General features: G+C 44.2%; 1 protein-coding gene across 14 annotated transcripts in view; it reads right to left on the bottom strand.

The window, feature by feature from the left end:
• The window catches only part of LOC112261684 (MAP/microtubule affinity-regulating kinase 3), a 32384-nt gene extending 16955 nt beyond the window's left edge, over positions 1-15429 (bottom strand). For 2 of the 14 annotated variants that reach the window (XM_024437224.2, XM_024437225.2), the window contains exons 1-10: positions 14722-15426; positions 12217-12399; positions 9598-9651; positions 6632-6680; positions 5944-6009; positions 5183-5253; positions 4564-4620; positions 3642-3878; positions 3339-3479; positions 2553-2652 (exon numbers count right to left, since the gene is read on the bottom strand). In XM_024437224.2, the coding sequence (XP_024292992.1) occupies positions 2553-2652; positions 3339-3479; positions 3642-3878; positions 4564-4620; positions 5183-5253; positions 5944-6009; positions 6632-6680; positions 9598-9651; positions 12217-12399; positions 14722-14772 (1009 nt within the window). In that variant the 5' untranslated portion in view covers positions 14773-15426. Of the gene's footprint in view, positions 1-2552; positions 2653-3338; positions 3480-3641; positions 3879-4563; positions 4621-5182; positions 5254-5943; positions 6010-6631; positions 6681-9597; positions 9652-12216; positions 12400-14721 lie in introns of all 14 variants that reach the window. The other 12 variants (XM_024437212.2, XM_024437215.2, XM_024437217.2 and 9 more) reach the window with 9 other exon arrangements.
• Between the last annotated feature and the right edge of the window lie 10 nt (positions 15430-15439).

The raw sequence follows: 15439 nt of genomic DNA, 5'->3' as shown, positions 1-15439 counted from the left end.
TCCTTCTCTCTATCTCTCCATCTATCCCTCCTTCTCTCTATCTCTGCATCCTTCTTTCTATCTCTGCATCCTTCTCTCTATCTATCCCTCCTTTTCTCTATCTCTGCATCCTTCTCTCTATCTCTGCATCCTTCTCTCTATCTATCCCTCCTTCTCTCTATCTATCCCTCCTTCTCTCTATCTATCTATCCCTCCTTCTCTCTATCTCTCCCTCCTTCTCTCTATCTATCCCTCCTTCTCTCTATCTCTGCATCCTTCTCTCTATCTCTGCATCCTTCTCTCTATCTCTGCATCCTTCTCTCTATCTCTGCATCCTTCTCTCTATCTCTGCATCCTTCTCTCTCTCTGCATCCTTCTCTCTATCTATCCCTCCTTCTCTCTATCTATCTATCCCTCCTTCTCTCTATCTATCCCTCCTTCTCTCTATCTCTCCCTCCTTCTCTCTATCTATCCCTCCTTCTCTCTATCCCTCCTTCTCTCTATCTCTCCCTCCTTCTCTCTATCTATCTATCCCTCCTTCTCTCTATCTCTCCCTCCTTCTCTCTATCTATCCCTCCTTCTCTCTATCTCTGCATCCTTCTCTCTATCTCTGCATCCTTCTCTCTATCTCTGCATCCTTCTCTCTATCTCTGCATCCTTCTCTCTCTCTGCATCCTTCTCTCTATCTATCCCTCCTTCTCTCTATCTATCTATCCCTCCTTCTCTCTATCTATCCCTCCTTCTCTCTATCTCTCCCTCCTTCTCTCTATCTATCCCTCCTTCTCTCTATCTATCCCTCCTTCTCTCTATCTCTCCCTCCTTCTCTCTATCTATCCCTCCTTCTCTCTATCTATCCCTCCTTCTCTCTATCTCTGCATCCTTCTCTCTATCTCTGCATCCTTCTCTCTATCTCTGCATCCTTCTCTCTATCTCTGCATCCTTCTCTCTATCTCTGCATCCTTCTCTCTCTCTGCATCCTTCTCTCTATCTATCCCTCCTTCTCTCTATCTCTGTATCCTTCTCTCTATCTCTGCATCCTTCTCTATTTTTATCAATCCTTCTCTCTATCTATCCCTCCTTCTCTATCTATCACTCCTTCTCTCTATCTCTGCATCCTTCTCTATTTTTATCAACCTTCTCTCTAGCTATCCATCCTTCTCTCTAGCTATCCATCCTTTTCTCTTTCTAGACTACAGAGCCCTCAGTGAAACATGTGATCTCTCCCCACTAGACTACAGAGCCCTCAGTGAAACATGTGATCTCTCCCCACTAGACTACAGAGCCCTCAGTGAAACATGTGATCTCTCCCCACTAGACTACAGAGCCCTCAGTGAAACACGTGATCTCTCCCCACTAGACTACAGAGCCCTCAGTGAAACATGTGATCTCTCCCCACTAGACTACAGAGCCCTCAGTGAAACATGTGATCTCTCACCACTAGACTACAGAGCCCTCAGTGAAACATGTGATCTCTCACCACTAGACTACAGAGCCCTCAGTGAAACATGTGATCTCTCACCACTAGACTACAGAGCCCTCAGTGAAACATGTGATCTCTCACCACTAGACTACAGAGCCCTCAGTGAAACATGTGATCTCTCCCCACTAGACTACAGAGCCCTCAGTGAAACATGTGATCTCTCCCCACTAGACTACAGAGCCCTCAGTGAAACATGTGATCTCTCCCCACTAGACTACAGAGCCCTCAGTGAAACATGTGATCTCTCACCACTAGACTACAGAGCCCTCAGTGAAACATGTGATCTCTCCCCACTAGACTACAGAGCCCTCAGTGAAACATGTGATCTCTCACCACTAGACTATAGAGCCCTCAGTGAAACATGTGATCTCTCCCCACTAGACTACAGAGCCCTCAGTGAAACATGTGATCTCTCCCCACTAGACTACAGAGCCCTCAGTGAAACATGTGATCTCTCCCCACTAGACTACAGAGCCCTCAGTGAAACATGTGATCTCTCCCCACTAGACTACAGAGCCCTCAGTGAAACATGTGATCTCTCCCCACTAGACTACAGAGCCCTCAGTGAAACATGTGATCTCTCCCCACTAGACTACAGAGCCCTCAGTGAAACATGTGATCTCTCCCCACTAGACTACAGAGCCCTCAGTGAAACATGTGATCTCTCCCCACTAGACTACAGAGCCCTCAGTGAAACATGTGCTCCATCCAATCTCCCCCCTCTCTTTCTCTCTGTGCGCTAGGTGACTGGCATCTCCCTCTAACACATGTGCTCTGACGGAGATCCCAGCTGCTATTATGCAATACCCCCACACTCCAGAGGACATCTTTCAGAGCATACGCCCTCTCTACCCCTCCCTCTCCCGCCATAGTGCTTTTATCCAGGGCAGGATGTGGAGGCTTTCTCTGTCTCATGTGTCTCACCCTCTCTCAGGGGCTCTCGCAGAAACAGGGCTGCTTTTATGCTGCATTTCTTCTTTTTCTTTTCAAAGTGTTTAAATGCTGAGAGTGATTCTGTTGCAGTGTTGCTGCTGCCTACACACTCGAGTTTCTGAAGCGCAATAACAAGAGCAGTTTTTCTCCTGTTTAGTACCTATTCTCTTCTGATCCGTGATGTCCTGTTCTGGTTCTACAAAAGGCTTAAGCTCGTCCTCCTCCGATCCCACGTTGATCCAGCGGTCCTTCATGATTTGCTGAAAGAAAAATAAATAGTCCTTGTAATACAGGCCAGGGTCCTCTTAGTACAGGGTTTTAACATCATGATCAGTCATACATACACATGGATGTGTGTAGCATAAGGAACCGTCTTAAATCCACTTTTCCATCATTGAACTCAAATAAAGTGAATTGTGGTTTCCTTGAAAAAGATTGGATAGAGACTTTGATTCGATGCAACGCTCCACTGTTTGAAACCAGAATCGCCATTTATGTAATTCTGCATAATGTAATTTTCAAACAAACTCGCCAATCAATAGATCAGTCGTGTACGATGGGTTTACAAGATAATAGGAAATGTACAATCACGAGGCCGACACCTATTCTAAATGACATCTTTCAATGCAAGGTTATAGCTCATCTCAACATCTGGTGACAAAAGGGATGAGGGTGGATTCTACACACACAATGTGAACACAGAAACTAAGACAACGTCTGTGTTGTTCTCAGAACCAAAAAGGATTAAAAAAATAAGAGTGATCATGAATTATGTACTGTGCCAACAGCGGAGAGAGATAAAGAGAAGGGAGAATATGAAGCACAAAAAGAGAGTGTCGAGCAGATGCCAGGCCGAGGGGTGGTGGATGGATGGAGAGGTGGCGGGTGGAAAGAAATGCTCTGGAGTGCCATGGGCGGCGTGAATAAAGAAGTGTAGAATATTTACATTTTCGCTGTCGTCCCTCACCTCGAAAGTCCCCCGCTTGGCCGGGTTGAGCACTAGGAAGCGCTTGAGGAGGTTCTCGCAGTCTGTGGACATGTAGAAGGGGATACGATATTTCCCCCTCAGAACCCGCTCCCTGAGCTCCTACAGAGAGACAGACAGGGAGAAAGAGTGAATGAGACAGGCAGTGAGGGCATCTTTGAAATTGTAAGTTCTAATTGTACCCATATGTTTCATTGACTATGAATCTCCCAATGACAAAGAATCTGAGGATGGAAGTATTTTTGTGATAGTATTTTTGCTGACCTTAAGGTTCTGCCCATCGAAGGGCAGCGAGCCGCTGACCAGTGTGTAAAGGATGACCCCTAGGCTCCAGACGTCCACCTCGGGCCCGTCGTACTTCTTCCCCTGGAACAGCTCTGGGGCGGCGTAGGGTGGGGAGCCACAGAACGTGTCCAGCTTGTTCCCCATGGTGAACTCATTACTGAAACCAAAGTCTGCTATCTTAATGTTCATGTCTGCATCCAACAGCAGGTTCTCTGCCTAGAGACACAGGAGGGAAGGGAGAGATGTAAGGACGTGAGGATGAGGTGAGAAATAGCAGTGAAATAGAATAGATGTAGGTAACAGACCAACTGGGTCACAGGTAAAAGCAAATACTTGAATAACTCAAAGACTCATGATAACAGTAGAGTTCCAATAAGATATAGAGATGTCAGAGGCACAAAAAGATCAACTGATGCCTGAAGAGGGTCCTTTACAGAACACCCCCCCACAAAAACAAAGTGCTCTGCAAGTCAAAGTTAGTGTCGCGTGTAAAGTTTAACTGTGTTTCCTCCTCTCCCCAGTGACACAAACACACAGGGTGGAGATGGATGCTCTCTGCTCTCACATCTCTGTCCTCATGGATCATTCATGAAGCTCTACAGAGGAAGCAGAGTGTGGACACGCGGCTGCCGCCAGAGGAGAGGAGAGGAGATGGGAACTCTGAACAGAGTCACTCCCACCGAGGTCGACCCACTCACACTAACCGTGATTAAAATAGCATCAATATTTATTCTACATGTGGTAGCATAACATAGACTGGCTAAATGGAATGATTGCTTTACGTGAGTATATTGTGCAGCGGAGAACATGGGAGCAGGTAAAAAGCCTGCCTCCGGCCACCTGACTTCATCCTCCTCTCCCCCACATACACCCCCCAGCCAGGCCCTCACTGGTTCCTTACCTTCAGGTCTCTATGGACAATGTGCTTCTGGTGGCAGTACTGCACAGCAGATACAATCTACATAGAAATAGACAGATAGACAGACAGTTACAGTCTTCCACCTGACAATGTTTTCACACACCCCTCCCCCCCGGGTGAAGGATGTGGTGAGGAGATGTGGTGTAGAGTGAGAAGATACAGCTAGAGACACAGAGTATCTCAGACACAAGGTGTAGACATGACATCTCTAGCTGGGAGAAAACTGTGTCCCCTCTTCCTGTGTGAGCATCTGCTCTAGATGTATCAGTATATCAGTGCCCCCAGTGAAACGCTGCAGTAAGATGAACCTGCAGTGAGACCAGGGAAGTAGGAAGCTATAGCCTAGACATTTCTGAGTGTGCCTTTCCTTCCACTGCAGAGCACTGTGTGTAGGCAGCACACCCCCAGTGTTTCACCGTCAGTGACAGAGAGATAAGAGATGAGGGGAGCTCTGTGTTTTGTCAGTTCTCATAACTCCACAACTCCACAGTTCTCATAACCCCACCTCATACCCTGTGTGGGTCAGGACACTGACTTGTGACGTATGGCCAGGCAGGCAAGGTGTGAATCAGGCACACTGCGGGAAAAGTCCTGTACTTACCTGTCTAAATTTAGCCCTGGCCTCTTTTTCTTTCATCCTTCCGTGTGCAACAAGGTAGTCAAAGACCTCTCCTGCAAGAGAAATGAAAAAGTTAGGAGCTGAAATTAAAGGTTGCATATTTCAAATGGAAAAAAAGTTTTAAAACGTCAACATTCAGACAGTACATCAAATGAGGTAAATGTTTTTTTTAAAGTCAATAACTACTTTGAAAAACGGTATGTGGAGCATGTGAGCCTAACTGTTCCTCATGCCTACAGAGGGAAACAGAACTCTAATTAATATACTGTAGTTCTGTCCTGAAGGCACAAGCTTCTGAGTATGGCTACAACATCAGAGGCATTCCTCAGCCCACGCACCTGTGTCTTTGTGGGGGGGGGGCTGCATCAACACAATTCTCCCCATAAAACCTCTAGTTCTGCATCCTCAAAACCCTCCCACACACACTCAGTGTTGACCGGAGGCAGGGAGTAAGTGTGTGTGTGTGTCCATGTCCGTGTGTGTGTGTGTGTGTCTCTTGGCTCTCCCACCCAGACCAAGCTCTTCTCTGTCCTGGCACTCCAATGGAAGAACCAGCTTCCCCCTGAGGCTAGCACAGCAGAGTCCCTGCCCATCTGAAATCCTACCTCTTCAAACATCTTAAATAAATAATCCCCCCCACCCACCCCCCATGTATGTATGTATGATATGTATGACTCTTCACCAAGCCCTTTACCATGACAGCAGTTATGAGGGCTGAGAAGCCAAGGCGTAATACTGCTCACCTCCACTGGCATACTCCATCACCAGGTACAGCGTCCTCTCTGTCTCGATCACCTCAAACAACTTGACTGAGGGGGAAAGAGAAAGAAAACTATTTGTCTTTGGCCCACACGCAATAACAACTAATACATTGCATCTTTCTGGCTCAACTTTGTAAAATGCTTGTCCTGGATAGCGCACGGGGCATTCAAGATGGTTCTAGGGAGTTTCTGCTCCTCAGTATAAATAGCAAGCTGTCGTAACTTAAAGCAAGGAATCCAATAACTTACATTTTCTACTGCTGAAAGCCTTGAGGAAACTGAAGACATTTCTAATTTCCTTTTGTGCATGCATGCCTGTGTGTGGGACCCAGTCATAGACTAACGCTTACCATATCTCACGTGTGCATATACTGTAGGGCACTCACACATGCTTATTGGGTATATACTGTAAAGTCGTCTTCCCTGCAGTGTTTTCCGTGAGCTGATCTAACAGTCTCTGGATGAAGAATGGCTGAGCTCCAGGGCTATATATAGCAGAGGTGGGATGTAGAAGCGGTTCTTTCTCTCTTTTAGATGGTTATCATTGTGTATGTCATTATAATCAGATTTTAGAAATCATGGCATGCGTGGGGTACAAAATCAAACTAAATTAGCAGAGAATCCTGTCTACTCCCCCAGCTGCAATTGTGTGTGTGTGTGTTCTACTTACCTATATTTGGGTGGTTTAAAAGCTTCATTATTCTTACTTCTCTGAAGAGCTGGAAGGACAGAAAATAAATGAATTCATATTTCAGTGTTGGACTGGATGTGTCAGAGAAGAGAGAGAGTAGGGAACCTTAGACTTGACCATTTTCAACTTAATTTGAGCAGGATGTGCACACATACACTAGACAGATGCTCCATAACCATGACAGAGTTGTGTCAGAGCCATGTGCAGTGTTTTGATTGATCTCCCTTTAACTATAGCTAGCTGTGCTCCCATCCCATCCATAAAATAATAAAAGTCATCCATCTTTAATGGAACAGGACACATGCCTGATGTTGTGCCATACTACTGTGCGGCTGGCATTATTCAAGACATAATAGTGCTGCAGTAGACATAAACAATGCATTAGAGGAGATACAGTATATCACCATGTCTGAAAGTTGCAGCTTAAAGACATATCCTAACTGTTCACCCAAAGGTCCGTTATTTAAAAAATTGAACCACTCACATGGTAAACTATCAGATACTCAGCAAGAAGGTCTAATTTCACTGTAACTGAAACAGGACCCAGGTGGCAAATATAAAGATCCAGTCCACCTAAAAAACTGGAGGCCACTTGCACTTCAGTTCACTTCAAATCCTAGAAAAATGTACAGCGCTTAGAATTAAAAAGGTTTTGTCAGATAATATTAATCCTAATGAAACAGTTTTTTTTACATGGGTGATACATTGTAGATAATATAAGACAAGTACTTGACACAATAGAACACTAGAAAAAAAATCTGGGAAACCAGGCCTGGCATTAATCGCTGATTTTGAAAAGGCCTTGGATAAAGTACGACTAGAACTTATATATAATTGGACTATTTTAGTGTTGCACAATGGGTTAAAGGCTACTTCTCAGAAAGTATTAAAAAAGGGCAAGAGGAGTAAAACAAGGTTGTCCGTTATCAGCATATCTATTTATTATGGCCATAGAAATGTTAGCTATTAAAATCAGATCCAACATTAATATCAAGGGGCTAGAAATCTAGGGCTTAAAAACAAGGGTATCATTGATCTGGGTACCAATAAATGTCTGCAGCATTGAAGGTAACCAAGAAAACAGTGGCCTCCATCATTCTTAAATGGAAGAAGTTTGGAACCACCAAGACTTCCTTGAGCTGGCCGTCCCAACTGATTGGGGTTAGGGAGGCGTAAAGGGTCTGAATACTTATGTACATTTATATTTCAGTTGTTGTTGTTGTTTTTTTATTTGTGAAATTTTCTAAAAACCTGTTTTGTTTTGTCAGTATGGGGTATATTGTGTAGATTGATGAAGAAAAAAACTAATGTAATGCATTTTAGAATAAGGCTGTAACGTAACAAAATGCGGATTAAGTCAAGGGGTCTGAATACTTTCCGAATGCACTGTATATGGGGGATAGGAAATTCTGTAAACAATTACATAGATAGAACCCACAATCTATCTGCAATATTAAAGCTGATCTGCCTGTTAAAAACATACAAAAATAACTGTTAAGCCATCAACAAACACAGACAGAAAGATAGACAGACACAGGCCACACTAGAGGAGGATGAAGACCGGAGTGGTTCAAATTTAAGCTCACTTTTCCCATTACATCTCTCTACCCATTATTACACCCAAAATATTGTCATAGTTCTGCATAAATATTGAGAGAAAAAATCAAAGGCCATTTTCCATGTCATGGAAAGGCAGGCAGGCGTATCATTGTTTCCAAAGAAAAAACTATGGGGGTCAGATAACACTATATTACAGCAGTTAATGACAGGCTTATGGGGTGACAAAGAGCGGAACTGGTCAGTTCTCTCACTCTCACACACGCACGCATGCACAGACGCACGCACACACACACACACGTTAGACTTCAGTCTACATCAAGAAACATCCAGAGTGTGCGTAGAGGCATAGACACAGACCACATGGGAACTATCAGGCCAGGGCATTAAGAAGTCTGCCAAAACATCACGAGACACAACACTTCTAGATGTTGTTGCAATCAATGCAGCTATACCAGAGCACTAATACATGGATCATTAATCTTTACTTGTGCAATGCTAATTGTCACAACGGGTCACTTTCTAACAGGCAGTTCCACATCTACTGGTGAGCACTGCTTCTGCTCTCATTAGCCTATACTGAGACTAGTGCTGCTCTGTGGTGACTTGAGAAGAACAGAGTAGGAGAGCAGTAGAAGCAGACGCCACACCAACATTTGAGAACAAACTGTTTACCTTTAATCAAGGGCTTCCATAACCGTTGCCCTCTAACCTATGCAACAACAGCCTGGTCTGGTCATGTGACCTCCAGTGAAGTGTGTGGGGGGGGGGGCTAGGGATGGATAGAGGGAGGCGAAATAAAATCACAATAAGCTTGTGACAGATGTGAGCTGGGCCTCCTCTCTTCCAAACTGGGATGAAAAACAAACTTCACATCCAACACCTGTAATTACATAACTACAAAGGTCAAGGGCCAATGTACACTGAGAAGAGGAGACTACAAATGCGGGTGGCTTCGGTTATTGGGACAATAAATCAAAACATGGTCCGTGTCAGAGAGAGGTAGAGTTTCTATTGTTCACAAATCAAAGTCTCTGATAGCATTGTCAGACAAGGGAATTTCAACTGGCAAAGGGGACATTTAAGCATGATATTTGTAGCTTTGCATTGCTATGAATGAGTTAAATCAACATGACTACTCCTAGGGTTTATTTATAACGACCTACAAGGAGGTTGTCAACAGAAGAGTCAAAACCCTGCCTGCTACAAAACCCTGCCTGCTACAGCACATCAGTCAGATCAATAATGGCCTCTGACTGGCAACAACCACAACCAGGCCAAAACTACAAAGGTCAGGGGTTGCACAGCCACACTCACAAATTATACATTTTGTCACACCACCTCAATAAGTGTACTGTGAATCGCAGCCACACGGGGAGGATCCTTACCTTTTGAAGGCTGTTTGGGTTTAGTTGTGTCTTGTCGATGATCTTTATTGCCACCTGAGGAGAGAGCAAAAACAAGGTGTGTAGAAGACGAAATACCAGTATAAACAGTCGGTTAGGACATCTACTTTGTACATGTCACAAGTAATTTTTCCAACAATTGTTAACAGACAGATTATTTCACTTATAATTCACTGTATCACAATGCCAGTGGGTCATGAATGTACGTTGGTGTGAAAAGTGCAAATCAATCCCAGAACAACAGCAAAGGACCTTGTGAAGCTGCTGGAGGAAACAGGTACAAAAGTATCTATATCCACAGTAAAACAAATCCTATATTGACATAACCTGAAAGGCCGCTCAGCAAGGAAGAAGCCACTACTTCAAAACCACCATAAAAAAGCCAGAATATGGTTTACAACAGCACATGGGTACAAAGATCATACTTTTTGGAGAAATGTCCTCTGGTCTGATGAAACAAAAATATAATTGTTTGGCCATAATGACCATCGTTATATTTGGAGGAAAAAGGGGGATGCTTGCAAGCCGAGGAACACCATCCCAACCGTGAAGCACGGGGGTGACAGCATCATATTGTGTGGGGTGCTTTGCTGCAGCAGGGACTGGTGCACTTCACAAAATAGATGGCATCATGAGAGAGGAAAATTAAGTGGATATATTGAAGCAAAATCTCAAGACATCAGTCAGGATGTTAAAGCTTGGTCACAAATGGGTCTTCCAAATGGACAATGACCCCAAGCATACTTCCAAAGTTGTGACAAAATGGCTTAAGGACAACAAAGTCAAGGTATTGGAGTGGCCATCACAAAGCCCTGACCTCAATCCTATAGAAAATATGTGGGCAAAACAGAAAAAGCGTGTGCGAGCAAGGAGGCCTACAAACCTGACTCAGTTACACCAGCTCTGTCAGGAGGAATGGGCCAAAATTCAGCCAATTTATTGTGGGAAGCTTGTGGAAGGCTACTCGAAACGTTTGACCCAAGTTTAAATTGTTTAAGGCAATGTTACCAAATACTAATTAAGTGTATGTAAACTTCTGACCCACTGGGAATGTGATGAAATAAATAAAAGATTAAATAAATAATTCTCTCTACTATTATTCTGACATTTCACTTAAAATTAAAAGTGGTGATCCTAACTGACCAAAGACAGGAAATTTTTTATTGGATTAAATGTCAGGAATTGTGAAAAACTGAGTTTAAATGTATTTGTCTAAGGTGTATGTAAACTTCCGACTTCAACTGTACATACACTCACCGGACAGTTTATTAGGTACAGACAGTGAGTCATGTGGCTTGCTATATAAAGCAGGCAGACAGGTATCGATGCATTCAGTTACTTTTCAATTGAACGTTAGAATGGGCAAAACGTGTGACCTAAGCAACTTTGAGAGTGGTATGATCGTCGGTGCCAGGCGCGCAGGTTCCAGTATCTCAGAAATAGCCGGCCTCCCGGGCTTTTCACGCATGACAGTGTCTAGGGTGCGACAAGCAAAAAACATCCAGCGGAAGTCCTGTGGGTGAAAGCAGCTCATCGTGCAAACTAACAGGTGTGCCACAAACAGGAAAATAAGAGCACAGTACAACAGTGGTATGCAGAACGGCATCTCGGAACGCACAACTTGTCAATCCTTGTCACAGATGGGCTATTGCAGCAGATGACCACACCAGGTTCCACTCATACCAGATAAAAACAAGAATAAGTGGCTTCAATGGGCACACGATCACCAACACTGGACAACTGAGGAGTGGGAAAAAATAGCCTAGTCCGACAAATACCAGTTCCTGTTGCATCATGCTGATGGCAGAGTCAGGATTTGGCGTAAGCAGCATGAGTCCATGACCCCATCCTGCCTGGTGTCAAAGGTAATGCGGTGGTGACAGTGGTGTACTGGTGTGGGGAATGTTTTCCTGGCACACATTAGGTCCCTTGATATAAACGAGCAACGATTGAACGCTACAGCGTATCTCAACATTGTTGCTGACCAAACCCAATAGAGCATCTATGGGATGAGAGAGAACGGGATGAGATAGATGTGCGCAGCATGAATGTCCTGCCGTCCAGTCTGCAGCAACTGTGTCATGCCATTGCGTCAGCATGGACCAACATACCTGTGGAACGTTTCCGACACCTTGCAGAATCCATGCCATGAAGAATTCAGGCTGTCCTAAAGGAAAGGGGGGGGGGTACGACCCAGTACTAGCTGGGTGTACCTAATAAACTAGCTGGTGAATGTACATTGCTTCTCTTTTTTTATGTCACTTACTGATGAAAAACATACAATTCATATTTGCACAACAAGAACAACGCTATTGAGAGGGGAAAGAAGAGTCTATTTTTTAAAAATTATTTTACCTTTATTTAACCAGGCAAGTCAGTTAAGAACAAATTCTTATTTTCAATGACGGCCTAGGAACAGTGGGTTAACTGCCTTGTTCAGGGGCAGAACGACAGATCTTTACCTCGTCAGTACAAGGATTCGATCTTGCAACCTTTCGGTTACTAGTACAACACTCTAACCACTAGGCTACCTGTCTGTGAAGCTAGGTAAACCAGAAAGGGGCTACAGCAGCCTGTCATGCTGCAGGTCTCTCCTCTCACCTCTCTGCCAGTGAGGATATGGCGGGCCAGCTTGACCTTGGCGAAGTTGCCCTTCCCAATGGTCTTCAGGAGGCGATAGTTCCCCACATGAGGCTGCTCGTCGGCACCAGAGTTTCGGGTGCGGACTCCCGAGCGGACAGAGCGCGTGGTGACTTCCTGGCGCCCATTGCTGTGAGTTGTATGCTGTGGACAGACAGACGGACAGACATGAGTGAAACAGTGTGCTGTAGACAGAAAGACTGATGGACAGACAGGAGTGGAACATCTCTGCACTAGCAGTGGCTCATGCTGGGGCATTCCATTATCTGTCAGGATCCAAAACAATTCTCCTGTTTATTACATGTTTATTGAAAAGATTCTGATCACGCAAACCAAGAGGGTAAAGAAAGGTTAGTGTAGGTTGGGGTTGCAAAATTTCGGGAACTTTTAATAAATTCCCTCGGAATGAAGAGGGAATAAGCAGGAAATCCAGAATCCTCCTACCAGGATTTCTGGAAAACCAGGGAATTTTGCAACCCTAGTGTTGGTGACTCACTGTAGTGCAGTTTGACTATCCAGTGTATGTCCAGCGTATTGATCCTCTGACCATGGTTAAAAGCCCACAACACCCCATCCCAAAATCAGATAGAGACTTTTCTATGGGTCACTATCGACTCTCCACCCTCATTCAGCTCCCTCAACAGGGCCTGCTCTATGCTCTCACTCCGCCCTAACAACCCCACCCCTAACCTGGGCATCAGTGGTTCCCTGGCCACACAGACAATTTCAGTTGTGGGAAAAGATATACAGCGCTGAACTGGAAGAAAAGGAAAAGCATAGGCTAATAAGATTCTGATGTTTGCATTGATCAGGATGTTACCAGTAAGAATGCACTAGATTCAGCAGACGACCAATAGCCTCGTAAACCAGACAGATCGCTGTGCTGGTCAGTCTGTTGGATCAGGCTAGACTTCCTACAAAGCCAACCATAACACTGGGTTACAGTGCTGTTATCGCTTGCAGGGATGCTATAATAAACATTTTTTAAATGGAACCCTTTTTTCTCCCCAATTTCGTGACATCCAATTGGTAGTTACAGTCTTGTCCCATTGCTGCAACATGTTTTAATTTCTGTTGTGATCCACTACCAACCTAGACAACAACCTAAACACAACACCTCTAAATGTGAGAACAATTCAACTCTCTCATAAACCTTCTCTAAGTAGATCACACTTAAAGTATTATTACCTGGCAATATACTGAGTATACCAAACATTTGGAACACCTTCCTAATATTGAGTTGCACCCCACCTTTTGCCCTCAGAACAGCCTCAATTCCTCGGGGCATAGACTCTACAAGGTATCGAAAGCGTTCGACAGGGATGCTGGCCCATGTTGACTCCAATGCATCCCAAAGTTGTGTAAAGTTGGCAGGATGTCCTTTGGGTGGTGGACCATTCTTGATACATGTGAGAAACTGTTGACCATGAAAATCCCAGCATTGTTGCAGTTCTTGACACAAAGTGGTGCGCCTGGCACCTACTACCATACCCTTTTAAAAGGCACTTAAATATTTTTTCTTGCTCATTCACACTCTGAATGACACACATACACAATCCATGTCTCAGCTGTCTCAAGGCTTAAAAATCATTCTTTAACCTGTCTCCTCCCCTTCATCTACACACTGACTGAAGTGGATTTAACAAATGACATCAATAAGGGATCATAGCTCTCACCTGGATTCACCTGGACAGTCTGCCATGGAAAAGGTAATACATATGTTGTATACTCAGTGTATGTTCCTTCACTATAATGTCAATTCCAGATTAACCAGATACAAATGAAGGAAACTTCATACAACAGTATAAAATGATCAAATTCACTAACAGACATTCCAAGAGTGTTTCGTTCTCATTTAGCCAAATGAAAATTTCAGGTAGCCTAGAGTTGCAGAGATTTCTCTTATTAATAAATCGTTACTTACTATGGTGATGGGGGGTCTCTTCATCGACGGAGACCCTGTCATTTTTGTGCTGGCAATTTGAATGCCATTTAACCAGATAACTCTCTCGTTTTTGTGGGGGTAACTCATAGATCCCCTCGTGCTTGCCCGATCCTCTCAACGAGAATGAAAACTGACAGACGATTGCCTTTGAACTGAAAGGGGTGGGAACTGTGTAAGCCCATTGGTAGGCGAGCAATTGGCACCTCTATTGACCGACACTTTTAAAAACCAGTCTTCTAACAGGTAAGGTTTGGATGGAGATACAAATGAGGATCTATCATTGTCCACAGACCAAACACAGCATATGTCGTGTTATCAGGCAACATAGGAGATTACAGCCAGGGCATGCACAGTAGAGGAACATATGCCCATCTCCCGTGTGACACAATGTATCGAACACTCAGATACAATGTAGCCAGTAGCCTAAGTAAAATGGTATGATACAATGGAACAGGGAGAGTGGTTATTTTGTATTGTCAGACACAATACACCTCTAACTACTTAATAATACGTTTACTTACGCTTTCCGCCTCTTTCTCATTGACCGTAGGTAGTGGAGTTTTTGTTGACATTTTATTCTCGATGAATGTTGCCTCTATTTCCCGGATGATTAAATTCTGCACCTTCTTTGGCAATACAAGGGGTGGCGATTGTACTCTTGCTTCTGGACCAAAACCATGGGTTCTGGATACTGACTCAACATCGGTCCATCCAATCCAAATGTGTCTCAAGGTGTCCCGAGGACGCAGAAAAAGTGTGATGATGACATCTATTTCCCTATAACGCTCACTCGGTATATAGTCATTTATATTGAGAATGAAGGCTGATAAGCTATATTTTTATTTGAAAAATTCCATACATGGCCTCTTAAATTTAAGTAATTATCAGAGACTGGCTCCAATCTAGGTTAGAATAGCACTCGGACAGAGAGGACGGCAGATGGTTGTTGTCACCCGTCCCAAAATCGCTCCTTTTTGTAACGCAATCCTTGTGTGCCTTGATGTCCTGTCCGTCTGTATTCCTGAGTTTCAATAGCGTTTATCTTTCTGACTCGCTTTCGGCTCAATTTCTTCCATCTCCGATTCAGAATGAGGCTAGTGTTTTAGGTGGGACCAAAATGGCTACTCACGGGTTGGATCGGGCCAAATCCTGTCAGAACAGCAGAGGAAGTGAGGAAACAGGCGTCCCTCGGCGCTCATTGGAGCGCAATACAGCCGGTGATAGCGCAGTCACCACTCA

Source organism: Oncorhynchus tshawytscha, linkage group LG11 (genome assembly GCF_018296145.1).
Source record: "Oncorhynchus tshawytscha isolate Ot180627B linkage group LG11, Otsh_v2.0, whole genome shotgun sequence".
In the NCBI taxonomy this organism is placed as follows: Eukaryota; Metazoa; Chordata; class Actinopteri; order Salmoniformes; family Salmonidae; genus Oncorhynchus; species Oncorhynchus tshawytscha.
Note: the sequence above shows the minus strand (reverse complement) of the source record. Positions and strands in the feature narration are given on the sequence as shown.